The sequence below is a fragment of the Musa acuminata genome, chromosome BXJ3-11 (assembly GCF_036884655.1).
Source record: "Musa acuminata AAA Group cultivar baxijiao chromosome BXJ3-11, Cavendish_Baxijiao_AAA, whole genome shotgun sequence".
Classification (NCBI taxonomy): domain Eukaryota; kingdom Viridiplantae; phylum Streptophyta; class Magnoliopsida; order Zingiberales; family Musaceae; genus Musa; species Musa acuminata.
This window is the reverse complement of record NC_088359.1, coordinates 23,899,242-23,925,818: the sequence shown is the minus strand read 5'-3', so window position 1 is coordinate 23,925,818 and position 26,577 is coordinate 23,899,242. Positions and strand designations below refer to the sequence as shown.

Below are 26,577 nucleotides of genomic sequence, written 5' to 3'. Positions count from 1 at the left end.
GCAAAAGACCCGGCCCTGGGAGGGATCGACACCGTCCGGTCCGGTCCAGTTCGGTGCGGTGCCGGACCTCAGAGAATTCTAAGGGACACCGCGTTCGTTGGGCGGACTGTTCCCTGCTGCTTTTTCGTCTCCAGATCGTTATTCCCGGCTTTCCGCTCCGTCGCTTGCACTGGATTGCCATTCGATGAGCTGAATTAATAGGCGCAACGATCGCTTGTTGGGAGGGGGAAGGGACGTCAACCCGTCGAATCGTTGCCCTGCGACTTGCTGCGGCTCGCCAGAATCGCCTTCAAGCTTTTGATTTTGAATCCGGTTGTTCTCTTGCTGTGATCTCTGTCTGCAGCGCGGCGCCTCGCGTTGTCGCCTCCTCTTGATTGCGTCTGGAGAGTTTGGAGCCAAAGGTCGAACATTTGAGGACCGCGGAAAGCGGGTTGGACCAGAGGTCGAAGCTTCGTACGATTTCAGCAGCACATACAGGGGACGGAAGGCGGGAAACTTATAAGGGTTTCGATGGGGAGAGTGAAACTGAAGATAAAGAGATTGGAGAATAGCAACAGCCGGCAGGTCACCTATTCGAAGAGGAAAATTGGGTTGACGAACAAGGCGAAGGAGCTATCTATTTTGTGCGATATCGACTTGGTCCTTCTCATGTTCGCGCCTAATGGGAAGCCTACCATATGCGTCGGAGACCGCAGGTACTAGCTACTATTACCACTCGGTCATCTTTCATGGCCATGCGGTTGTTTCAATAATTTGGCAGTTCTCTTTGCTATATCAGATTTTGAGAAACATGTTCTTTCTTTTTTTGTCTGATTGCTGCTGAATGTTTCTAAGTGTGATGATGCATTTTGAGTGGGTTATGTATGTTGTTTAGTTGAGGTTGAACCTCAGGGTCATGGTAAGGTTGCTAGGTAAGTAAAGTTTGGGAGTAAGGTTGCATGCATTGACCCTTTCTAGATCTTGTATTTGGCAGGAGCCATGTGCATTGAGCTGCCCTTATATTTGTTGTTTAATTCTGTAAATAGTCTTTCATAGGCAATGGAATGAGATCCTCTTGACTGGCAATGTCCGCTAGAAGTCTTCTTACGCATGACCATGTATATTAATTGATTAGTTCAAGTAGAGGACATATAATAGTTACAATATGGAAATAGATGTGGAAGCACTATCCTCTATTATACGAGGGTGATTTTTTGGTAAATAGTAAAGGTGTCCTCCCATAATTCCCCTCCATCTCTTATGCACTTTTACTCTAATGCATTCTTCTTTTTCTCTTGTAGCAATACTGAGGAAGTTGTTGCAAGGTTTGCTCAAGTATCCCAACAAGAAAAGGGCAAAAAGGCATGCTCAAATTCTCATTGGCTTTTAAATGTGTTTCTTTGTTAATTATATGTCTCTGATGTCACCTTTCAATTTTTTGTAATTTTAACAGAAAGTTGGAGAGTCTTGAAGTAAGTTTGTTCGCCATTCTGCAGTGATCAATATATTGAGTATGATCATTCCATCTTTGTTACAGAAACTTCAATTCAAGCATCCGAGGATCATTATCACATACTTTGCAAAACTTATGTCCCCTTTTTTTTCTAGGTTCTGAAGAAAACATTCAAGAAGTTGGACCACGATGTTGATATCCAAGAGTTCCTTGGTTCCAGGTACTGATAGTTTTTATATACTTGGCATATGTTGCAAAAATGTTCCAAATTTCTTATGCTCTTTTGTTTTTCTTGCAGCACCCAAACGGTTGAGGTATTTATCATTTGACATTTCCTACCACATCATCATTTTCAGTAAATATCATTGATGAACTATTTGAAATTCCTGTTACTAATTAAAACCCTGTGTGCAGGAGATAACTAATCACTGGTCGTCATTGCATGGTCAACTATTAGATGTACAAAAAAGACTCAGGTGCTGTACCTTAGTTTTCTATTTTTTTTGTCTTTTTTTTAATATGATATACTGTGATTTCATAGTGATGGCCTGTAGCTACTTCAGTTTTGCAAGTCATATAAAGTGTTGTAGCAGGACACCTCAACTTCCAAGGAATCATAAAACTATAAGAGGAATAATTTCTGCAGATGTGGATTTGTCATTTAGAACAAGCAACATAGGTCAAGAAACTGAAAGTTGTTTGCTATGGCCTTTTCCTTAAATTTAGAAAGCCAATTCAGTGCATATAATGGAAGTTTCCAAGATAAGACCCACTGAAAAATAGTTTGAGAGTACTCTGTAATAAAGATTGTAGTTGGTCAGAATTTATGTTTTCCTTGTAAGGCAGAAACAGTAGTTTTGGTCTCCCCTTGAGGGAGAAAGAAATTTATAATTTTATGTAACCATATATAGACTCCCCCAGAGGTATATTTGTGCTTCTCGTGCGTGTAACTTTTCCCTTACGGAGCTTAACAATTCCATTAGCTGACGGCAAATGGCTGGAATTAGGAGTTTTCTGTTGTATCCGAGAAGAATCCAAAGCCAAAGGTGAGATTAGAAGTTGGGTATTAGAAAATGAATCATAGGCAGAAGCAGGAGTATAACTAACTGTCTTCTATCATTGCTCCAGTCCTTAAGTTGTAAAGTGAGAAGATTTTTAAGATCAAACAATTTCTTTCTTCATGATGTACGATCGAACAATTTCATTAAGATCAATGTTATATCAGCTTCTTCACCAAGAATACAATGAACTTAGAAATAGCTACTACAGGACAGTCTTCTACAGTTCCTTTTTCCTGATAGGACGTTTGTTTTTCCATATGAATGATTGAAATGCCATTTGTCCTAGGTACTAATCAACAGTTTTACATATCTGTAAACTTAGTCTTCAATTGTGTTTGCGAAACTGAAGTTGATGCACATTTGAGTCCTTTTAATCATTCCTAGTTCAACCATAAATGCTGCTGGAAAACAATTTTTAGGTTGAAAATACTAGTTATTCCAGCTCATTTTGTGTATTTAACAATTTTTTTTACTTTTCCTCCAGCAATTGGGCTGACCCAGACAAGATTGATAACATAAACCATATTACCACAATGGAACAATCTCTTAAGGAATCTCTTGGCCAAATTCAAGTGCATAAGGTAAAACATATTGGGGTTCTGAATTTATGATCATAAATGGACCATTTTACTGAAGCTTCTGTTGTTTTTGGTACAAATAGTTTTCTTTTAATGTATATGGATATTGCCAATGAATTAGAGAGCCTTTTGAGTATATCCATAATGTTGTATGCAATACCATAATCATGTTGACCTGAAGTAACAATTGCAGAGAATTCCTTCTTTGGGGGTTTAGCTTGGTCGCTTTTAATCCTATGAATTTTGAATAGCAATTGATAATCCTGATCATATGGTAATGATAACACCATCAAATGACAGTTCATAAAGTTCTTGGCATGTTAAGATTTACCATTCTGACTACTTTCCCTCTCTATAGTGAATGTGTATTAAGTTTATGAGAAAGCAATTTAAGTCATCTCTTATATCTAAATATTCAATTTATCAAAATTTTGTTTGTTAGCTTGGACAGTTCTTCTAAACTGCAAACTAAAACCAAACAGAAGGTAAAATTACCAATTATTATTTTACATTCCCCATGAAACTGAATCAAAGGTACTTGTTCGGTGACTTTGCTAATGGTTCATTTGTATACCTTCTCTAGATAAACTGGCATGTGAAGTTTATGGGAATATAAGTTGTTTTAAGACAAAATACAATGCTTCAGAACTTCTATTCAGTATGTTGTCATCCTCTAAAAATTTAAGCTATTTAGATGTTATATGGAAGTTCAGAAATATGGCAGCATATATCTCGTAGTTTTGGTACATAAACTATTACAAAATTGATCAGGTATTATGTTACTCAAACAGCTTCTATCCAACAACATGCAAGGATGAGCAAATTAATCACAAAATTGATTAAATGTTGTGTGACTCAGAGAGCCTTCACCAATTAAGCATGCAAGGATGAGCTTTAACACGTGAACCAAACGTTTAAGCCAAAATGACTAAATAATAGGTAGCTAAATCCACACTACAAGTCTATCATCTTTTTATTCTTCTGATGTAGAACGAGTATTAACAATCTCTTCTTGTCAAATCTTAAATCTTTGACATCCTCATTGGGCTTATACATTAGCTTAGGCATCATGATGTCTGACTTTCAAGTTTGCAACTTTCTCATCAAACACCATTATAAATCGGAGTACAACAATCTCCTCCACTAGTACCAATAATGTCCACCACAACAAGAATCCTTATAACAAGCGTCGTTTTAGGCTTAACTCAATGCAATGCCTATTCTCAAAGTTCATATGACAACCTTAGTCTTGCTTGTGTCAACCCATAAGATTGGCTCAAAGGGGGTGTTCACGACCCATGCACTCTTCTACTAGCTCAACAACTTGCAAGCTCAGTCTGGAAACTGGTCACCCCATTTTTTTAGTGATATGCCACTATGTTCATGCACAAGGCCATTGCCTTATGACTTTCCTTGTAACGGACAACATGGATATGGATCATACAATATTCACTCTTACTTTCATGTTTTATAAAAGTTTTACTTTTGAAAATTCTTTGTTTTATTTGTCTTGACAGGAGAACTTTGGAAAGCAACTTATTTCTGTAGATTACAGTGGCCAGGTAAAATGTCTTTTTAGTCGTGTCCTCCCTTTCAAGTGTTTGTTGCTCTATGCAAGGGAAATGGCACATGCATATTTATAAAGGGAACTAAGCTGATATAGTTCTGTCACTTTTGTTGTTCCAGAATGACATCCATCCATCCACAGGATTAGGCTGTGAGCAAGGAGCCTCACCCGTTTCATGGCTTCATATCAATGATGATCAGCAATTGATGCTTCCACAAGATGCTAATCTGCTACCTTGGAGGTGAGATGGCAATATAATTGCTTCCTATCATTCTTCATTTAGTAAGTAGCTATTGTTATTTTTCGAAGACAGTCGTAATTTTGTCTTATCTGTGCTGCTTCTTGTTTGCCCAATCATATACTGCAACCTATCATTCTTCATTTACTAATTAGCTTTTGTTATTTTTAAGATACAGCGAGTCTTTAGTTATTTGCTATCTGTGTCATTTCTTATTTGTCCAATCATAGTCTTCTTCCTATCATTCTTCATTTATTAAGTAGCTGTTGCTATTTCTAGGATACAGTCATTTGTAGTTTTGTGCTATCTTTGCTATTTATATCTCCAATCCTAGTCTAGGAACGTATGGTCACATTGCAATGATTTTCATGAACTTGTAGGGCCATCAGCAACTGAACTAATCCATTTATCCATAAAAATGGTAGCTAATTCTTTTTTATCAGCTTAACTGGATGTTGAATGTTCATTTTACCTATTTCTATTTTTTTCCCTTTTAGACTTGGTACTTGAACGTTTAGCAGTGTTAAGTATCCACTAATTTCAACTGCAACTTATGTGATGCTTTTCAACTTTCTAATGTACTTCATTTGGGATATCAATTTTAAGCAAGTTGTAGTTTTTGGATAGTTATTATTGACACTTTGAAAGATTTCTCTGAATAAGGATATGATTTGTTAAACCACTATTCAAGATCAAAATACTCCAAGATCAAGTCCAACCTCCAACTACATGTGAATCATCACCAGGACCTTCTAGTTTCAATTAATTCAAGGACAATCTAGAGTTGTCCAAACTCTTATGGAAAGTTGATGTCTTATTTTTTAGAGACATTGGATGCTCCATGGGCACATCTCTTAAAACTTATCATGCATACTTCAGCATAGGTGAACAGACAGGGGCCAATGACCAAATACAAGAGGAGTGCTTGCATGAATATAGTCAGAATACATGTTTGAGGTGACAACTGGGAGGACAGTATCCCTACAACTCTTACGGTTGGAATTTGCTATGTGAAAGAACATTCAAGCCTGAGGCAGAAAAAAGCTTGCAGGAAAGTACTATAGATTACCAAGTGAATCACTTTGATGCTAGCTTTCACAATTGGGTTTCCACATCTGGGACATGTGGTGTTGCAATATATGACGAGCAGTCATACACCCAAGTAAGATTTTGAATCATGTTTTCTCTTGTTCTGTTCCATAATTGGTTGATTGAAAGTGCAACCTGAAACATTGGCAACCACAAAATTTAGGAGGTTGCATGGTCATGCTTGAAGGTTTTGTCCCATCCACCTATGATGTATCTACACTCACCAGCGGTTGTATGGTTTGCCATGCACCCCAGCCTAACAGGTGTTCCCTGCATCCCCAGCTGTAAGTGTTGGTTCCTGGGTCAGGACACATTTTAGGACACAAGACATTTTCAATTAAGATTGAGATATTTCATGACACCAAAAGTGTATATGGGATATGCTTAGCACTCCAAGAATGAAAGGGAGACACATGATGCCTATTTGTTCTTTTCCTTGAGTTGAAGTTAGATTGAACTAGAAGTGATCTCTGCTCCTAATTTATATCTTTAAATGTGTTGTGATTTTTCATTTAGTTATACATTCTGCCACTCGATGCTTTCCCCCTCTTAAATTTTGCATAATCTCCTTCCAGTGTGCATATTTCGAACTTCTGAATTAGTAAACCAACTTATCTAGTAACTATCATTTTTCTCCTTGTTATATTCGATATTGTAACTGGTAATTTGCAGCTTCAAGTGATGGGATTATCCTAATTCATGCAATATTGTATCTGATATTTTGTTAGCAATCTCAAAGCTTTAAATTGCCTGATCTTAGATGTCAGGATCATGGCCAATGAGAGGGTAAATCCTCTGTTACCCTTTCTGATGTCTTTCTCAGAATAAGAACCTCAAATCTCATAAAGCCCTCGTGCACACGGAAGATGCCTGGGATATGTAATGAGAAAGCCCTGTAGATGTCAGTTTCATGTTTTGCCTGATTGATGATTTCCTGCTTGCCATTGCTTATGTTTTGCCTATTAATCTAACTCTTGTTTTCACTGAACCTAATTTTGCAGCAATATTAGAGAAAAGAGCTGGCTGATGGCAGGAGTCTTCAGTAAATACAAACTTAATCCATTGCTTCGAACAATATCTAGGCAACTGGCGATACGAAATGGAACCATAGAGTACTGGTATGATCGTTGTGTATTCCTGTAACAGGAGAATGTTTTAGATAATACTCTGCCGATGGTGCTCAACCGTGCAGCCATTCAACCGTGTTTAGGTTGTTTGTAGGTCATGAGGTTTCGTCTTCTCCTCTTGTTTCTTTTTCCTTTTTCCTTTTTTTTTTCCCTGTAGTTGTTGATCATTCTCTGAACTTCTCTGAACTTCTGCCTCCTCTTGTGTACCGATAAACTGCAACAGAGATTATTGACTTTGTAAAAGTGTTGATGTGAACCAACTTGACAATGTCAAGTTTTTTGCTTATGATCAGGACTGGATCAATCCATCTTGAGTTTTGATGTTCACCTTTGTTCTGATCTTTTCGAGCTTAGCATGCTAATTCAACATGAAAAAGTTAATTGTGGTGTGGTTTTTCTTAGCGCTGAATAGATTCCTTTGTCTGAGAACTGTTCCGATCGACAAGATGATTTAATCATACACCACAGTTAGAACTCTGGGAGAACTATTCTCTGGCCATTGAAGTTTCCCTCACTCGAGAGAATTGAGTTAGAATGATGAGCTGAAAAATTGTCCTGGTGATGTTATTGATATGATATTGAGACAAAAGATGTCCATATTGTCAATGAGAGGTGTTTCACAAGGGCTTTTCTAAGGAGTTACTCTTTCCAAGCCAAAAATGAATCATAGGCTATCATCACCCATCCAATAATTCACACATGTACCAGTTGTTCTTTAGCTAAGTGAACCTTCTGCCTTGTCTTCCTATGATATGCCACATCATTTGGAAGCTTGTGTTTGTAATTAACTCCTACTAGTCCAACTTCATCAGCAACAAGATGATGGTAGCACAACCTGTCAACACCTGTGTTGTCCATTAGTGAAAGAGGTAGGAGTTGCTGATGTGTCAATCAAGTGTTGCTGTTCCACCAGTTTGCCAATCAAAACTGTGGATGCTGGAAACTTGCACAACAAACAGCCTAAGATGAGCTCATGGTAGGTCAAGACATTGACATCACAAGCATGAAGCACAACTCAGGAAACAGTGGCAGGCATTTAAGTGGCATGTGTGTGCCATTTCATGTCAAGTATCCAACCACCTCTTATATCAATCACATTAAACCATGTGGCATATGATAGAAGAATACTCCAACAACATAAAACCATTTATCTAGAAAGAGTAACAGCAAATGCAATGGTATGAAGCAAACCTGTGGATTCCAACCACTACCAAAAACTTTTCTTACAGATTGAATGAACAAATGTAGCTGTACAGGAATGCACATTGCCATCTCTGATGCCAACCTTCTTTTCATTTCAGACCAAGACAGCTGATGAGGTTGATGAAGGAAGATGCAGTGTATCAAATGGTAGAAGAAAAAGCTCTTGTTGGGATTTATTGGAAAGAATCAGCTCAAGCCTCTCAATTGTACATATAGGCTGAAATGAACATAATCACAGGAAAGAAGTGCTTATCAGGCTTCTGCGGCAGCAGTGAAGTCAAGGGAGAAGCAAGAGAATGAAGAATTCGAGTTGAGATCAGAGCATGGATCAGGGAAGACTGATTCAGAATATCCAGAGACATTAGAACATGACCAAGAATTAGAAGGATCTGATGTAATGGACAGTGCGATATTTGAAAGACAGATAGCGGTGAAGGGATCATTTTCAATTCCTGAGAAGAATCCGGCGGTGGATATGTTGGTTCCAACAATGTTCTTGAGTGTGACCTGCTTAATCTTCGGGAGAGCATCTGGATCATACTCATCATTTGGATGGCCACCACAGTGACCGGTGAACCGAAATGCCTCATGCACGTTCTCCATCTCGACATTTGATACAACTATGTCTTCGATGAAGCCACCTCGCCCTCTTGTGGTCTTGAAATTTATGCCGGTTAACGAATTGTCGATATGGAGATGCTCGACATATATGAATGAGATTCCACCTGACATCTCACTGCCAAAAGCGAGAGCAGAACCGAGGGGTGTCTGCAGATGGACTTTGCTGATATGGATATATGTCGAAGGCATGCCATAAGAGATGCCATAGTTGTCCCAACCACTTTTAAGGGCAATCGCATCATGTCCGACATCAATGCTGCAGTCTTCAATGCATAAATTGGAGCAAGAATCTGAAGAGCCCAAATAGGATTGATAAAGATTAATCTGCTATTCCATCAGCTAAATAGGCTTAAATATTCAGAACAAGAAGATTGGTCTGTCATCAATGATTTAACAATGTACTTGTGATCACTTTTGGCTGAGTGAAAATTTTGTGAACAATGAACACGAAAACTTTTTTCTCAATGATGTTAAGAAAAGTATTGAGTTTTGTCGCTTTTAGGAGTTCTTGCGAATGAGACTGAGGATCATTTAGGAATTTATATCAAGGAAATGAGGATCAACTCCTATCGATCCAAACTGTGTAGTACAGCATCAAATTTACTCTTTTGAATGCACATAATAAACTAATTTACAAGGTTTAAAATCAGGAAAAACATTAAATGTTGAATTGCTTTCCGAGAGACGAAAAATGGGTTTGACAACTAAATGAAAGTTTAGCTAAGATTTGTTAACACATAACATTCGCAGAGAGGAGTATGAAAACATAAGAAACAAAGCTGATAATAATAATAATAGTAATAGGTACTTGCATTATTACCTGGTACTATGCCATTTGTATATGGAGAATCGGACGAAGCATGAATTGTTATGTTCTGAATCTCAACATTTCTGCATCACATGAACATGACTCTTTTGTGAGAAAAATTCCAATTCCAATTCCAAAGAAAAAAAACAAGCCGCTAACTTTGCTTGAAAGAACCAAGGAAACAGGATCCATAATATACCTGCAGTAGACAGGATGAATGCTCCAGGCAGGGGAATTCAAGAAAGTCAAATTTGAAACCACGATATCATTACAATTCACTAGTTCGAGAAGGTGAGGACGGCTATAGTTCAGAGATTGTGAGGAAAACCACTCCCACCAAATAAGACCTTGTCCATCGATGGTGCCATTATCACCTGTCGTGAAGATTAAATCAAGTATTTTACACTCAGAAATAGGACTAGCAGCCATAAACATGAAATGTCTGTGCGTGACACATCAAAGAAGCCATGCCTGTTATCACTACATCAGTCAAGTTATATCCATTTATCAAGCTGCGATGCCTTGCACCGGGTAGATCTAATCCTTGACCATAAGAGGGTAAGGACTCAACAATAGGCCATTGTGATGAATCCTGAAAGCGAAAAAGAAAAAAGATTAAGTGACCATTTCGAAAATTCTAGTCTGTGGATATAAAGGCTGTGACGTCAAATCCCTCTAACATCTTATTTCTCAAACTCCTTTATCTTAATTGCAGCACATCGATATCTCCAGGGCATAGAAGACAACATTTTGACCATATTTCCCTCATTCCAGAATGCAAAGTATTTATATAAGAAATACGAATGATTCAAGTGAATTAAAACCAAAACGAAATCATGAAGAGTTAATTATGCTCCGGTAACTTGGTAATCGCTACCAAATTTCGATCCACAAGCACCGAGGCCAAGAGAAATATATACATCATATTAATCTGAAGATTAAGGCAGCAGTACCAATCGAAGCAAGTCCAATTCCACTATTTCGAGTTCAGATCTGGCACTGAAGATGCCTCTATCATTTACTTCAACTACGGTAGTGTGCTATAATTGCCGAACATATTTAGAGAACATTTATTTGGTAGAATCAGAATACTTATTATAGCTAAATTTGGCTAGAATTAAGAAGAAATAGCAGACAGAATAAATTGATGTCTATTCATTATAATTCAGACCTGACTGCCGATTATAATGGCATCTTGCTCCAGGAAGAGCGTGAGATGACTGGTGAGATTGAAGCTTCCAGTGAGCCATCTCCCCTGAGGCACATAGAGCTGAGCACCTCCTTTGTCGGCAAATGACCTCAAATAGAACACTGCATTCTGAAAGGCCACTGTGTTCAGAGTAAGTCCATCTCCGACCGCTCCAAACTCCGTGATGGTCACACTGTGTGGCCTTGACGTCGAGATGTGCTTGTAGTTGCAGTAGCCATCACTGCTTCCACTGGCTTCAATGGCGTCCGCGACAGCTAAAATTAGTATCACAATTGCCTCTGGAAGACAGGCAGCAACAAATGCACAATGGTCAGCACCTGAAATAGCATGTGTGCTTTCTGGAATTGGCAGCAATTCGACATCAATGTAAAGACCAGCAAGAATGGATGGCGGTGATGATTCATAACAAAAAGGGCAAGCCATTGTGCTGGTCACTTTCCATCAGCAATCAAAGAAACAGAGAAGGATGCAAAAGGAGTCGAAGCTCTCAGAAGGATGAAAGAAGAGATCTTTGCAATATTTGCTGCAGAAGACCTCAAAACATTTGTGATCCGAATGGACCATTTCACACGAAGCAAGGACTGATTGCATAACTACTGCCATTGGTTGAGCTTAGAATCACAGTTCATATAGCCACTTCAATAGAGAAACTCATGGTAGAAACGCTAGAATTTGGCATGGCGAAAGACGGATGAAAATTACAACTCCAACAAAAACAAGGAGATAAATCACAAAGCTACCAATATGACATCAACCCAACACAGTGGAGTGCTGATCACCAAGAAAAATGAATCATTTATCTTAGAAAACAATGAGAAAAGGCAAGGAAAAAAAACATACTTACTAGCCTCTTCATGAATCCCCCCTTGAGACAAGGGGCAACAGAAGGCCAGAATCAAGCTGTTCCAACAGCAGAGGATTGAAGAAGAAGAAGAAGAAGTAGGATTCCTGATGTGAGAGAGCAATAGGAGGAAGCGCAGGGAGAGGAGGAGGAGGAGTGGTACAAAAGCCAGGAAGCTGCCCATTTATAATAAAAGAAAACTAGAAATGATAAGGGAAATAGCAGGAAATCCAAGTGTAGATTGACCAAAGACTTGAGACTCAGATTCTGACACCATTAGGAATTGCTTGTGGTGATGTAGACAGGAGCGTGGCCAGCCAATAGGAGTCAGTGGGTGGAGACATGGAAGAGTCACTTTTGGGTGGGCAATTTAGTCTTCATGAAACAGAGCATATGGAAGCAAGAAAAAAATAAGGAAGACAAGGGGGTCCTCCTCTCCATGCCAACTAATAATAACATTTCAGTGGCTCATCCCCTTAAAAACCATTGTCTGAGAGAGAGAGAAAGATAGAGAGAGAGAGAGAGAAGAATTTTACAGCAATGCAGTAGAACTTCAGTTAAACATGTTGCCAACAAAACACGACAGGAAATCCAATACAAGTAAACGACTGCTGTCTTAGAAAAAACCCCTAATTATTTCTCGTTCAGATTCTTTCCTCTCATGCTCTTGAACAGCAGTGAAAGAGTCAATGCATGCTATGTATGTGTATATACAAGGAAATGGCATTCGGCGGCTCACACAATACGATAGGAAAGACGGTTCATGTCAACGACTGTTGCCTTAAGAAACCTGTTGTGTTTTCAGCCACATCCTTTCCTCTCATCTTCTCCCCATGCCAACTAAATTTACCACAGTGCAACTCCTGATGATAAAAATGTTGCTTTCGTCTGGATCAGAGTTGCTGATCTTAAGGTACAGAGGATTTGTATCAGGTACAAACATGAAGTGTGGATATGTGATTGTATGCATATCTGTGTGTCAGAGAGAGAGAGCGAAGAGAGAGAGTGGTGGACAGAGCAATGTGGACACCAGCTTAGTGAATCAGGGATTGGTTTCATGCAGATGTTTGAGAGGGGGGGATGGGGATGGGGATGGGGATGGGGATGGGGATGTGATGTGAGAGGAAATGGCTGCGGCTGTAGCCGTGAGCGAAACAGAGCGGTGGGGTAGAGTGGGTGCATGGGACTGCGTGTCGCATGTGGGTTGCCAGGGAGGAGGTGGCCCCCCACAGCTTCAATCATGCCCTTTAGCCTGGCGTTGCTCAATCACTTTTTGACATAACATCTGTTTACACTAAACATTGTAACGCACTCGCACTCTCTCTCTCTCTCTCTTCGATGGCTGATGAGAGGGAGATGGTGACTTGGGAATGCCGGTTGGGTCCACGGAAGCATGGTGGAGACAGAAACCATGGGAGGGGTGAGCTGTGATGTTTGGTGAGAGGACGAGGGTGGCGAATGAGAGGGAGATGTTGAAAGGCCTTTTGGTTCACTCGTATTCAATTGCGTTGATGAGTTCTTGGAATTCCACTCTGCCCATCTGTTATTTCTTGTTGTTTTCTCTGTATTCTCCATCGATGAAGACAAGCTGTGTTTTGACGGGAATGCTTCGGGAGTCGGCCAGCCGGTGGGGGAACGGTGAGAGCGTGGGTGAGGAGGTTAGGTCAGGAGAGCCCATAGAAACGAAGGCTGGTGAATCACTCACTCCATTTATTTCTGGAGAATCATACAGATAACCAACCCACTTCGAGGTTAGCATGCATAGTCTGGTTGGGTATGAAGGCATTTGATTCTTGAGCTCCAAAGAAGATAATTAAGAATAAGGAATCTTAATCGATATGAATGATTGGGTGTTGCTGCCTTGGTTGGATTATGTTGAGGAAACAGTTGGTACTTATTCTCTATGCTTCTCAGATCACACCACTTTGCTGCTGGTTCTTACTTCACTTTTCTCAGGATGTGTTTGTTATATATGCTATCATCGCAAGGTCTCAGGCTGAAGGAGCCGAACGTGTTATCCTCCCCACTCTGAATGTGTTTATATGCCGACGAAAGATGTAAGCTGCTGAATGTGTTATCCTCCCCCACTCTCTGTAAACATGATTGCAGAGTTTAATTGCACCTGTACATTGAACTACTTGTTCTAAATAGACTTGGAAGATGATTCACTTGCAGATCACCAAAAGATGTATATATAGTAGGTGAGTCGTGAATTCTGTCATCTGACAAAAGATGTATATGTCGGTAAGAACTGAAAGCACAGCAACTCACCTCCACTGGTACCAAGAAAACATGCACCTTGATTGGAATCGAATGACCTGAATGTCCATGATTCAGATGGAAACCCGAAACAAGTAAGAAATCCTTGAGATCCTCAGTTGCTGCGTCCCCGAATTCTACAACACACGACAGTAAAAGTAAACCCTAATTGACTGAACTGTTATTGCTCAAGAACAGCTCAACTGACTCGGACCCTGAACCCACTGCTGTTTCTTCTTCCTCTGGCCCTTCCTCCCCTTAGAGCGTACGTAAGGCTTTGTATGGCTGTGCGGCACACCAGGAGCTTTACCATAGTGTTTAACAGCTTCCGGGCATTCTTTGGGCCTCTCAAGAGAACCTATAGACAGAACATGCTAGATCGGAGAACAATTTAAAGCCACTACTGAGAGTCTTTTCACTTAAATTGCTCGTACACAATGCTCAAATCTTAACAAGCTATATAAACTAATCCTGAGTAAATCAATCCTGAATATTTTTAAAGCCACTACTGAGAGTCTTTTTACTTAGAAATGCTCCTTCACAATGCACAAATGTTAAGAAGCTATATAAACCAATCCTGAGTGAATCTATGGCACAGTATCAAGCCCCTGGAGTCCATAGCAATGCAAAGAGTTCAAAGGAAATGCATCATTCTGTCAAAAAAGAAATAAAAATGCCTCCAAGCTAAAATACTGTAGCACCAGACTCGTTTCTATGATGTAATTGCATTGTCCAACAAAATGCACTGCACTACAGATGTTCTACCAGTCACAGTAAGCACAAGATCTTACCTCAATATTAAAAGAATCTACTCCCTTAAATATAGTTTCAATCCCTTGGAAAGAAAAAGCTGCAGTCGCTATGGGTATTCAAATCAAATCGAAAAACTGAACCAAATCAAACCTGAATCGAATCGGTTCATTAATAATTCAGTTTTGAATGCTATAAATGATTTCAATTTGGAAGGGTACTTTTCTTCAATTAGGTTAACTGGTTCGGACCCAACCAATTTTAATTTAAAAAAATACTAACTCAACCCAAAAGCCCCAAAAATCCTACTAAAATCTCTTCCCAAACTCGACGAGTTCACCGCCCTTCCTTTGTCTCTGCGGATATGAGTCTTATTTTTTTGTCATCCTTCTTCGTTAACAATCCCTTTGTTTATTTGTATGATTCCTTTGTTGATTTGTATGCATCAATGCATATCCTTCTCATTAAGAAAAATAGGGCCGCATGTGAAGTCGTTATTCCTCTAGGGCATCTTTCAATAAAAAATAAAAAGCCACTTGTGCATAGGTTCAATTGTTTAGAATATATAAAATGATATTTGTGATATAAATTTTTTTAGAATATAGGTCTAATTGGATCAAAATTCTGGTTTGGTTTAATTACACTGGTTTAATTACACTGAATTGATTCACTGAGCCAAATCGGTTCATTTGATATATATATATATATATATATATATATATATATATATATATATATATATATATATATATATATATGTATGTATATATATTAAATTATTTAAAATTGAAAATCGATTAACCGAACCAGATTAACTGGTTTTGAATCGGTTTGATTAGGTAGGTCCGAAATGGTTCCGGTTTTGAACCAAACCTTTTTTTTCAATTTGGTTTGATTCGAACCTATTTGAACACCCTTAGCAATAATGTCCCAACCATGTAAGGTCAGCCACATTGATCCTAAGTTTCAAATGCTAATTCAAAAATAAAAGTAGTTTTTGAATATAAAGCCGGAAGCTGTATCATGCAAATTATTTGGTTGTTGGGAATAGTGAAAAGAGATCATAAAATCAACACTCACTCTAGTGTTGCAAGCTAAGTTTTAATAAAACAAAGCATAGACCAATGATAAGATGCAGGTCACTTCGGAATTAACCACTTGGATGAGTGATTACCTTATTTATTATGACTGCAATGGCCCACAAAAGGGCAAGAATAAGAACGCACCTAAGTCTATTTTGGTTGGTTGAAAGCTAGGACTTTATTGCAGGAAACAGACACCAAAGCAGTTACATCCAAAATACTAATCATAAAAGCTAGTGTTTCCAGAAACAAAGAAAATTGCACACCCAAGAATTGCCATAAACAGAAGAAAAAGTTTGACAGAATATTCATTATTAAAGTAACGTAAGTCAGTATGAATTTTTGGGTGCAGAATATAATGTAAGTCACCTTATATTGCTCAGATAATGTCGTTATGTATTTTCTCTGATGTTCCAGAAAATGGAAGATCTCATAATGAGCTGGGATTATGAACAATATCATCACTGCAAGGGCAATGAAAACATAAATACACAGTTTGATACCAAGAGCATGTTGAACTGACTAAAACAAGAACCACCAGACCGTTACATGTCAATATCATAATTGTGATAAAGCAAAATGTCTACTCCAAAGATAATGGAGAATGTATAACATCATTGAATGTTAAAAAAAAAAACCCGTGTTGTTTCAGTTCCTGCCACAAAAAAATAATAACAACAATAACTACAATAAAACCATGAGTTTCAATTATTTGGGATTTTGATTTCATAGACTTTTGCCACCATCAATTTTTTTTGCTATTAAAAAAAAGGGGATCCCTCATAAAGTTTAACAAATCATCATCAAAGTATTTCAGCATTAGCATGGTACAACATAGGCATCATCAGGAACCAAAACAACACTAAAAATCAAATCCGAAAGAAAAAAAAATGAGTTTTTTTTAACAACAGTGCAAAAGCAAAATTAAACCTTATTACACCTACCATATGTTTGATATTAAAATATAGAAAACATTAAAATCTCACCAACCACAATGTATCAGATGAACTTAGTTCACAATTTTGGTAAAAAAATAATAAATTTTGGAAAATTCACTAGAAAAAGCTCCTCTTATTAGCAGAAAATCCAACACGAAGAGAAGTTTCTATGTTGTAATTGCATTCTCCAACAACATGCACTGCATTACAGATATTTCACTAGTCACAATATGCACAAAAACATACCTCAAGATTTAAGAGGATTGACTCCCTCAAATATAATTTCAATCCCTTGGAAGAACTGAACATAAAGAATATATTTTCAAATGTGAAGTCAGTCATACTGATCCTTATTTTCAAATGCTTTATCAAACATAAAAACTCAATCCCACCATAGAAGTAATCACTTGGATGAGGAATTTTCTAATGATGTCTGCAACAAGTCACCACACGTAAGAATAAGGACACACCCAACTCTAATTTGGTTGCCTGGTTGAATGCCAGAGATATATTGCAGCAAGCATACATCAGAAAGTAATTACATCAAAGTAAAGTCATTTAGATCAAAAAGCATCAAGATACTAATCACAAACACTAGTCTTCCAAAAACAAAGAAGATTGTACTCTCAAGAGTTACATGACATCACCATAAACAAAAGAAGAGGAAGCTTAACAAATATTCATTACTCCATGAATATAAGACTCTTCAAATAAAAAGGAGAAGCTTGGATTAATACAGTTATGGTGTATATTGCTCAGATATTGTTATGGTGTCTGTTCTCTGATGTTCCAAAAAATTGGAAGATCTCATAATGAGCTGGGATTAAAATCAATATCATCATTGCAAGGGCAATCAAAACATGAACACACACTATCTCAGACCAAAAGCATATTGAACTGACTCAAACAAGAACAAGCCGATGTTACATGCCAAAACCTACCAGCTCCATTGCAACCAAAGATAAGTAACAGTAGAATAAATTAATATACCACAAAACTCCAAAAAACGAACCTACAATGTTGCAGTTCGTGACATACACAAATGAAAAAAGAAAAAAAAAGGAAAATATTCCCTCATAACGTACAATGAATCATCATCAAAACATTTCAGCATTAGCATGGTCAACATAGGCATCATCGGGAACCAAAACAAGACTAAAGATCAAATCCAAAAGAAAAAAAGCAATTTACCTTAGTAACAGTGCAAAAGCAAAATTGAACTTTATTACACCTACCAAATATTTGGGAATTTTGCTAAGGTAATAAATTTTGGGATATGCACTAGGAAAAGCTCCTTTTACTCGTTGACTGATCAAAACAGTCTAAAGGGATTGAAGATTCTATGGCATGGTTTGCAGAAAGGTTGAGCAGGAACAACCTTGATCCAATACTGAAGCCAACTGATTATTCAGGCAAATACCCATACTCGGGCAGTATTCAACGTGATTAGGTTCAAAATTCAAACAGACTGAAACTCGACATGGAGTAGCCAGGACTGGTGATAGTGACATCAGAAATTTTCAACCATACCAACAAAAGGTCATTTACAAAGGGCCATTTCCATTTTTACAAGCCTTGAGCAACAGCAGTTGAGTAACTTTGAGTTTTGAATGAACTCAGAACAACTTATACTGCTAAAGATCAAGAAACTGCAACAAGAAAACGATATCCAGAAAATTAAAGTCCTAAATCAGAAGTTCATCTATATAATTTTAGCATTCCTAATTGCAAACTGTAAGACATGTAAGTAAATTCTTGAGATACAATAATGCCATCATTCTCCATAATTCACTAGCAAACGGTCAATGTTCACAACTTAGGAAACACTGGTAGATGCAGATTTGAAGCACACTCCAGTCATGGCAATTTCACAAGGGTTCAAGAAATCATGTCTGCTAATTATAGTGATCACTCAAACAGAAAAAGAAGAATGAACTAAACAGATAAAGAAGACAAAACTAGCATTCTGTGATATCATTTCCATACTGATCGAACTAAGAAATAAGAGGTAACCAATACCATGTTCTGCCCAAGAGGAGCTCGGAGGGCGAGCTGATCGAAGGTCAAGCACTCCCCTCCAGACTTCAGGATCCTTGCCCTAGCCGTCTCCGTGAACTTCAAAGCCGTCACGTTCAATGCCGGCACATCGGACACTCTCTTATCATCCGTCACAGTCCCAACGGCTTATCTTGTCGTCCTAATTGCAACCGGAACATTAATGCGGCTCGAGCCTAGAAAGATATGAAGAATACTTGGCAAAGAATAAGAACGAAGAAAAAAGATTGATCCTTTCCTTGCATGAAAGTGATGAAACTCTTGAGGGAGATGCGCGGCCGGTTGATTTTGCTCATGAACAGCCGCTTCAGGATCACTGTGTTGAACTTGTTCCCGGTCCTCCGCACCAGAAACCTGTAGAGTTGATCAAAAGAAGCACAAGAAGAAAGGGATCAAGCTAAAATCGCCAAACTAATCACAACAAGCCAGGCTGACCTTCACGAGGAGATTGAGGTAGACATCATCGGATTTGGGGGCGATGCGGCTGGCCTTCTTGCTCCGGCCGCCGGCAACGAGATCGATACCCTACCATGAACATCAAAGAGAACAGGGTCAGCAGAATTCCACGAAGAGGAACGAGAGGATATATATATATATATATATATATAGTATATATATTCGTATATGTATATAAGCAATCCAACTTTCAAAAATTCTCACAACTTCGTTTGATTACGTGAAAAGATTATTTTACCTCTTTCATTATTGAATAGCCTTTACGTTCCTACATCGACACTATCTCCTCAAACCCCACGAGTCACACCTCCTCCTTCTTGCTTGTAGTTACGACGAAGAAGCCTACCACCAAATGTGAAGGCTTGAGATATAATTTTAGCATTTTTAAATCAAAAGTTCATTTATACAATTTTAGCATTCCTTATTGCAAATTATAAGACATGAAACTAAATTCTTCACATATAATAATACATCATTTCCCATAATTAACTAAGACGATATATTATAGAACTATCACAGTGACTCGGGAGTAGATAGACAAAGATTGATTGTCAAATAGACAAGAGGTGGCAAAGGTTTTATGATGTTATCTGAGTTATAGTTCATCCCACAAAGATCAAAATGCAATAGAAATATCACCAGAATGTGACATAATACAGCAGATCATAGTAGAATAGTTCGAGGAAATACAATACACACGGAAGAAGTCTCGTGAGAAACTTAATATACGAAGGTATGATCGAAGTTAGTGGGAGCTCCATTTCGGTAAATAACATGACGACAAGAAGAGTTATGGATTCAATGAGTAAATATTATAGTACCGCAAAGGTAGGTCTTCTATATGTGCATCAAATTTTATATCGAATGAAAGCATTAATCATTAGTATATGTGGTTGTATACAATTGAGGGAGATTTCGAGTACAAGTACTAATGAATCCCATGGGAAGACTTAATCATATAGAAATATGAGCGAAGCGGCTAAAGAGTTGAACTACTCTATAGCTCATATTCACTTGAGAGAACCCGACAAGTCAAAAGACAAGGTCGAGCAAATGAATGTTGCTACCAAGGATGCAAAGGAAAACATAATTTGCACGAGCCCTACAACATAATAGTGAATGTCATTTATGAGAGTTACAAATTATCTTTCCATTGATCGAGGGGAACTACACATAGAGGTATTAAAATAGTATTAGGATCCCTTTATTTTCTAAGCTTTTGAATAATATTTTGTTGAGTTTATTTAGTTCGATAAGAGTCAGATAGAGATTTATTTAATATTTATTTATTATTAAGAGTCCAAGTCCTTATGGACTTTGGGTGGAACTCTATAAATAGGGATGTAACTATTTTTTTTTTACAAACAATAAAATATTATTCAGTCTTTTGATAAACCCTAGGAGGTTGATCCCCTCGAAGTGATCATCCCCTTTTCTCACTTTTCTTCTATGATAAAACCCTAGGGTTTTATTATTTGGTATCAGAGCAGCGATCCTCGGCATTCTTACTACATTTATCATCATTATAAAAAAAAAATTCTATAGCCGCATCCTTCTCGAGCGAGAAAGAAGCCCGACCAGCGAAACAAAGTCCATTGCTCGCTAGCCAGCGACCACAACCACCGCTGCTTCCTGGCCAACGGACCACCCCCTCGTCAATCCCAACCCTCGGCGACCCCCATGCTGACGTTACCGCTGTTTCCCGGCCAGCAGACCACCTTATCTTGCTTGAGCAAGAAAGGGCCATCACCACTGTTTTTTGGCCAACAGACCTCCCCCCTCGTCGATCCCAGCCCTCGGCGACCCTTGGTGATGCTACTTCTAACTACGCCACCACCACTGCCTCTCGACCTCGGGCAGCAACTTCCTCGCGATGACCGAAATAGGGCAACTCACTGATTGCCCTTGTTCCCAACCACGCCACCACCGATTCCTCTTCTCCACCGGCATTCACAACACAGTTGCCTTCCCCCTTACTCTGCATCCTTTGCCATAGAAATATGGCAACTCACCAATTACCCTTGTTCCCAACTGCGCCACAACTGATTCCTCTTCTCCACCGGCATTCACAACATTGATACCTCCCCCCTTGCTCTGCATCTTCTATCGCAACCGCCAGTTGCCACCACCGCAGCCTCAACCCCGGTCGCTTCAACGATGCCTCCCCCTTGCTATGCATCCTCTGCCACAGCCGTCGGTTGCCACCACCGCAGCCTCAACCCCGATCGCTTGAACGCCGCCTCCCCCTTGCTCTACATCCTCTACCACAGCCGTCGGTTGCCATCACCGTAGCCTCAACCCTAGCTGCTCGGTGATCGCTCCCTTGGGTCGTAGCAACTGCAGCCACACCGACGTCATCGCCTTCCAGCCCCTGGGGCTCTCGCCCCATACAGTGACAGAAATAAGGCAGCAACTCTTCCTCCTTGCAGTGACCGCAGCACTGCCCTCAGCATCTGCTTCCTCGACAGCTTCGCGTCGACAGTGCTAATGCCCTTGACCAGACATCAGAAACAAGAACTAGGGATTTCTGATTTGCAATCCTATGTAATGGCTACCGATAACTCAATGAAAGCACAAATTGAACCATTGGAAACCAGAATTGAGAACCGGCTACAAGAAACCCTTAACTGTTAGGATCGAGTCGACATTAAGAGGGGGGGGTGAATTAGTGCAGCGATAAAATCACGTCGATTTAGAAAATTTTGTTCGATGAAAACATATCGAAAAATAGTTTAACTTGAAAGCGTACGGAAGCATAGTGAATGTAAGAATTCAGTTTGCAATATAAGGAAATAGCACGAAGGAAATGCAAACCAGATTTTTATAGTGGTTCGGTCATTGTGACCTATATTCACTCTCGATTCCTCTTCCGTCAAGGCTATCAGCATCCACTAACGATCTTGTTTCAATAGGCAAAGATCAACTACCCTTATACACCATCTTCTCCTTTTCATTGGTTTAGGAGACAACCTTTTACAAGTACTCACTCCTCCCTAAATAGAATTCTAAACTTTAAAACTAGAGGAGGGGATCTCTAAGTAATTTCTACAACGTTTCCATACTTTTAAGTTCTCTATGTTTGCTTATGTTAACCAAGGATGAGAGAGGTATTTATAGGCCTCAAGTGGATTCAACCTTGGAGCCTAAAAGTGTCTCATCCCTGGTTTTCAGGGTACTAGCGGTACCACTGCCTACAGCATTGATACTGGGTGGTACCATTGATTGGGAAACTGTGTCTGGGTGGTACCACCGCCCAGACTGGCAGTACCACTGCCTGACAGTCTCGAAGACTAAGTCTGGCAGTACCATCGCCCAGACTAGCGATACCACCGTCTGACACAGCCTCAGAGACTATGCTATAGATGGTTCCATCTATTGGGTCACTATTTGGGCCTTTCACTTGGCCCAACAACTTAGGCCCAATTGGCCCCTAATTGAGTTGGCCCAATTCCAATCCAATTACGCCTAAAACCTACTTCGATTTAGACAATTATTATAAAGCTAATCAAATGTTTTCTAGCATGTCATCGGTTCATCGATGCCTTGTTCGATTCTTCGACGCATCGTCATCTCTTGCAACGTATTGCCCAATCGACCAATTGACCTCCATAACTCTGATTTCCTTGGCGTAATTTTCGCTCTTCTTGGCCCGATGCCCGAACCTATGGCCCGAAGCCTTTTGCCGATACGTTGACCGATCCTCCGGCTCGACGTTCAATCTTCTAACGTGTTCCACTCCGGCCCAATATTATTCTTCCTGCTTTTAATTGTCTCTCCCTAATTAAAGCTTCCTGCATCACTCAAAAAGCATATCAAATCATAAACACTATAAATTGGTTTCATCATCAAAATTTGAAATTCAACATTAATGATTTCAAAAAGAGCCTATTGGAGAACTTTAGCAAGTTTTGATAAGGTGGAAGTTTAAGTTCTGTGTTAAATAGATCTGGAGATACAAGAAAATGGCCCCAAGAATATGACACAAGCTACCCATGTGTTAAGATGGAATTTCCAAGATGAGAAGATGGGGTTCCGACCAATTGGATATCTAGAGTAGAATTTTTTTTTCGTTTTCACATAAACCCAGAAGAATCCAAGGTAGAAATAGCCTCAATCCAACTAGATGGGGATGCAATCCAATGGTATGATTGGTATGAAACTTGCTATGGAATCCCCTCGTGGGAGCAATTCAAGAGAGGGCTTCTTGTTCGCTTTAGACCATCTAAATATGAGAATGTTGATTAACAGCTCACCAAAATTTATCAGATTTTTACAGTATTAGAATATCAGAGCAAGTTAGAACGATTGTCAAATCAAGTTAGCGATTGGTCTGAACGACAACTGTTGGGTATATTCATCGAATGACTTAATCTGGATATTTGATGTGAAGTTAAGGCTTGTCAACTCCGCACTATGATCACTGCGATATCATTTGCACGTTTACATGAGGAAAAAATTAGCAGGGAAAATCGTCAAAACTGAAGTGACAATAAACAGATGATCAGCAAGCCACCCGCCCCATCTATTCACAACCGGAACCCTAACACCCGAAGGCTAACCCGAGAAGAACTCAAAGGAAAGATCAACGAAGGGTTTATGTTGGCACTATGATAAAAAGTGGAGTAGGGAGCACCGATGTAAACAAGGGCAACTTCTGATGATTGAACTAATTGGGGAGGAACCAGAAGCTAACAATGTCGACTTTGATCATGAAGGTATAGATTTTGATGACAATGTTGGACCTATCATACATATAGTGCATGCATTAGCCAGCTACTCTAACCCGTAAACTATGAAAGTTGGAGGAACTTTAGAACATCAGTATGTTACAATTTTGATTAATACTGGTAGCACTAACAATTTTATGGACAATAAAGTTATTGACCAATTGGTCTACCACATTGAAAACGGTAACAAATTCGAAGTAAAGGTCACTGATAGACGAATTTTAACTTGTGATAACAAATGTTCGAAGATAAAGTTGATTATACATGGCCAAGATAAAGGTCATTGATGGACTTATCTGTCCTTAGTTATCGTGTACCTATAGTCCCTTATCCATCTAATATCCTAGAGACCGTATACCAGGCATGGACGTGAGTGATCTCATCACAAACTGTGTGCTATGTCACACGTGCCATCACTCACGTGATTGGATTGTAGGGCACCTATATCACAGTACTCACTTCTTCGATCAGATCAAGGAGATGAGTACTTGAGTATAAAGTTCACCTAGTTCCTCAAAGACCATGTGATTCTTTCCCAACATATACCTATTTATACACCTTAGTTCAATGGTGTGTTCGAGAGAAGGATTCGCACACTGTTAGACATGGTGCGATCCATGATGGGTTTTGCTGATCTACCTATCTCATTCTAGGGATACGCCCTAGAGACCGTAGCTTACCTTCTGAATAGAATTCCAACTAAGTCGGTAGTGTCTATTCCATATGAGATATGGAAAGGGAAGAAGCCCGATCTTAAGGTTGTTAAGATTTGGGGTTGCTCTGCCCACGTTAAGAGACATAACCTCGACAAGTTGGAATCCAGGATGGAGCAATGGAAGTTCATGGGATACCCTTAGGAAACTAACATGTATTATTTCTATCACCCCAAGGACCAAAAGGTTTTTGTAGCGAAGAGAGTCGTATTCTTTGAGAAGAAACACATTTCTGGTAGAGACAATGGGAGCATGATAAAGTTAAGTGAGGTTAGAGAACTTAGCTCAAGCACCATTCCACAACTAGAGTTTGTTCAGGTACCTAGCACACAAGTTCCGACTTTACATAGGTCTAGTAGAGTGTCTTATCCTCCTAAGAGATATGTGGGACATATCAGAGGAGAGGATGTTGAGGATATTGATCCTTAGACCTACGAGGAGGCTATTACGAGCATAAACTCCAGGAAGTGACAAAAGATCATGAATTCTGAGATGGATTCTATATATTCCAACAAGGTTTGGAATATAGTTGATGCACCCGAGTGTCACAGACTTAGCTAGTTTTGCCTAAGTCGTGCTGCACCATTGCATGTCCGTCCGCAAAGGTCAACCTCCCCGAAGCTTCCCATGTCCCTTAGGACCCACAAAAGAGAGAACGTGTTAAAGAAAACGCCTCATTCGGGATCCACAAGCAAACATTTCCGAAAATACTTCATAGATAATGCAAATTACAAACAGACTTTACAAGCTCTAAACAGTTGCACAACAAAGGGTAAAATGGTCCACTACAGATCGAAAATCTATCACAAGTGTCCACATGACATAACCTTTATTTACAAGCCTAAAATAGCCACCAAACCCAACTAAAATGGGACTATTAAGCCTTCGACTGTCTCTCTACATGTAAGGCAAAGTATGAACATACCAAAAGACACGGACATACATAAGCATTACATCAAACATCCTATTTAGAAGTTTGTCCGTGACAGTCTCCCCCACTTATTCCTTCGACGTCCTCGTCGAAGCCTTTATCAACACTACAACTCCTCACATTTGTTGAGTCTTCAATCTTCTGCTCCAGCTACAATGCGCCTCTTGGCTCCCAACTGCTCTCCGCTGTTGTTTTTGAGTAGTCGAACCTTTGATCCGCCATGCTGCTTCAACTCACTAATGACTATGACTCTGGTGTGGGGTTGGCTGAGTTATGTTGATCCTTGTTGATTCCTGTGGATCCTCTAAATGAAGGAAAAGACCATCCTTACTATGCACTAGTCTCTCAGATGCCTCATGTTGCTTGAATTGGGTGAATACTTGTTGGAGCTTTAACGAGCATCGTTTCGTAAACTTCTGAAGTTTTGGGTCCTTCCTCCATAAAATTTTCCCATTGACTCTTCTTTCACTTAATTGTCACTTCCAAGTAGGTTTGCATCACTTCCACTTTCGATTGACATTTCGTTGGGAAATGAAGCGGACAATCTACTCTCAGTAGCACTGATCACCGTTGGTGAGGATTTGACAACTATTGTCTTCCATTATCTTCGAATGGTCTTTGAACTTGTGCAAAGCTCCTCTGCTGGATAGATAAGAGAATTGGGGTACTCGGCTTCACTCATTCTCTTAAGGGTTGAGAAGACAAATGTTACTTGACTTCGCCCGCCTCCTCGAGGTTGTACTCCATGCATCGAGTTGGTTACTGGCCTTCGCCTGCTCTTTGCTCACACTTCTGAAGCACTTGAAGTGTTTGCACTCCTTGCGTTGAGTTAGTTAGTGTGATTCACATTCTCAATGCTATCGAACTTCTAGAATGCAGGAAGTTTTCACC

General features: G+C 39.4%; 2 protein-coding genes, 1 long non-coding RNA gene and 1 other non-coding gene across 8 annotated transcripts; 1 reads left to right on the top strand and 3 right to left on the bottom strand.

Moving 5' to 3' along the window:
* Window positions 1-1,343: 1,343 nt before the first annotated feature.
* Window positions 1,344-7,257, top strand: LOC103971416 (agamous-like MADS-box protein AGL65). The gene is made up of 9 exons (XM_065174397.1): window positions 1,344-1,381; window positions 1,433-1,451; window positions 1,588-1,652; window positions 1,731-1,746; window positions 1,847-1,908; window positions 2,978-3,074; window positions 4,589-4,633; window positions 4,758-4,879; window positions 6,967-7,257. The coding sequence occupies exons 1-9, from the start codon at window positions 1,344-1,346 to the stop codon at window positions 7,106-7,108; spliced, it is 606 nt and encodes a 201-aa protein (XP_065030469.1). The 3' UTR covers window positions 7,109-7,257.
* A 949-nt stretch (window positions 7,258-8,206) lies between these two features.
* Window positions 8,207-11,974, bottom strand: LOC135652504 (probable polygalacturonase). 2 transcript variants are annotated; one of them, XM_065173472.1, is made up of 6 exons: window positions 11,775-11,928; window positions 10,896-11,212; window positions 10,196-10,316; window positions 9,924-10,098; window positions 9,737-9,807; window positions 8,207-9,206 (listed from the first exon to the last, which is right to left on the bottom strand). In XM_065173472.1, the coding sequence occupies exons 1-6, from the start codon at window positions 11,788-11,790 to the stop codon at window positions 8,548-8,550; spliced, it is 1,359 nt and encodes a 452-aa protein (XP_065029544.1). In that variant the 5' UTR covers window positions 11,791-11,928; the 3' UTR covers window positions 8,207-8,547. The 2 variants fall into 2 exon arrangements, with proteins under 2 accessions (XP_065029544.1, XP_065029543.1); XM_065173471.1 differs by having other exon boundaries at window positions 8,444-9,206; window positions 11,779-11,974.
* A 2,081-nt stretch (window positions 11,975-14,055) lies between these two features.
* Window positions 14,056-19,653, bottom strand: LOC135652790 (uncharacterized). Of its 4 annotated transcripts, XR_010502201.1 has the most exons (7): window positions 19,554-19,653; window positions 19,295-19,384; window positions 18,824-19,213; window positions 17,197-17,293; window positions 17,051-17,105; window positions 16,236-16,330; window positions 14,056-14,392 (listed from the first exon to the last, which is right to left on the bottom strand). It is a non-coding gene; the product is annotated as an uncharacterized LOC135652790 (long non-coding RNA). The 4 variants fall into 4 exon arrangements; XR_010502202.1 differs by lacking the exon at window positions 19,554-19,653 and having other exon boundaries at window positions 14,056-14,408; window positions 19,295-19,437; XR_010502199.1 differs by lacking the exon at window positions 19,554-19,653 and having other exon boundaries at window positions 19,295-19,437.
* On the bottom strand, window positions 17,872-17,949 carry LOC135653469 (small nucleolar RNA snoR53Y). The gene has a single exon (XR_010502432.1). It is a non-coding gene; the product is annotated as a small nucleolar RNA snoR53Y (small nucleolar RNA).
* Window positions 19,654-26,577: the final 6,924 nt, after the last annotated feature.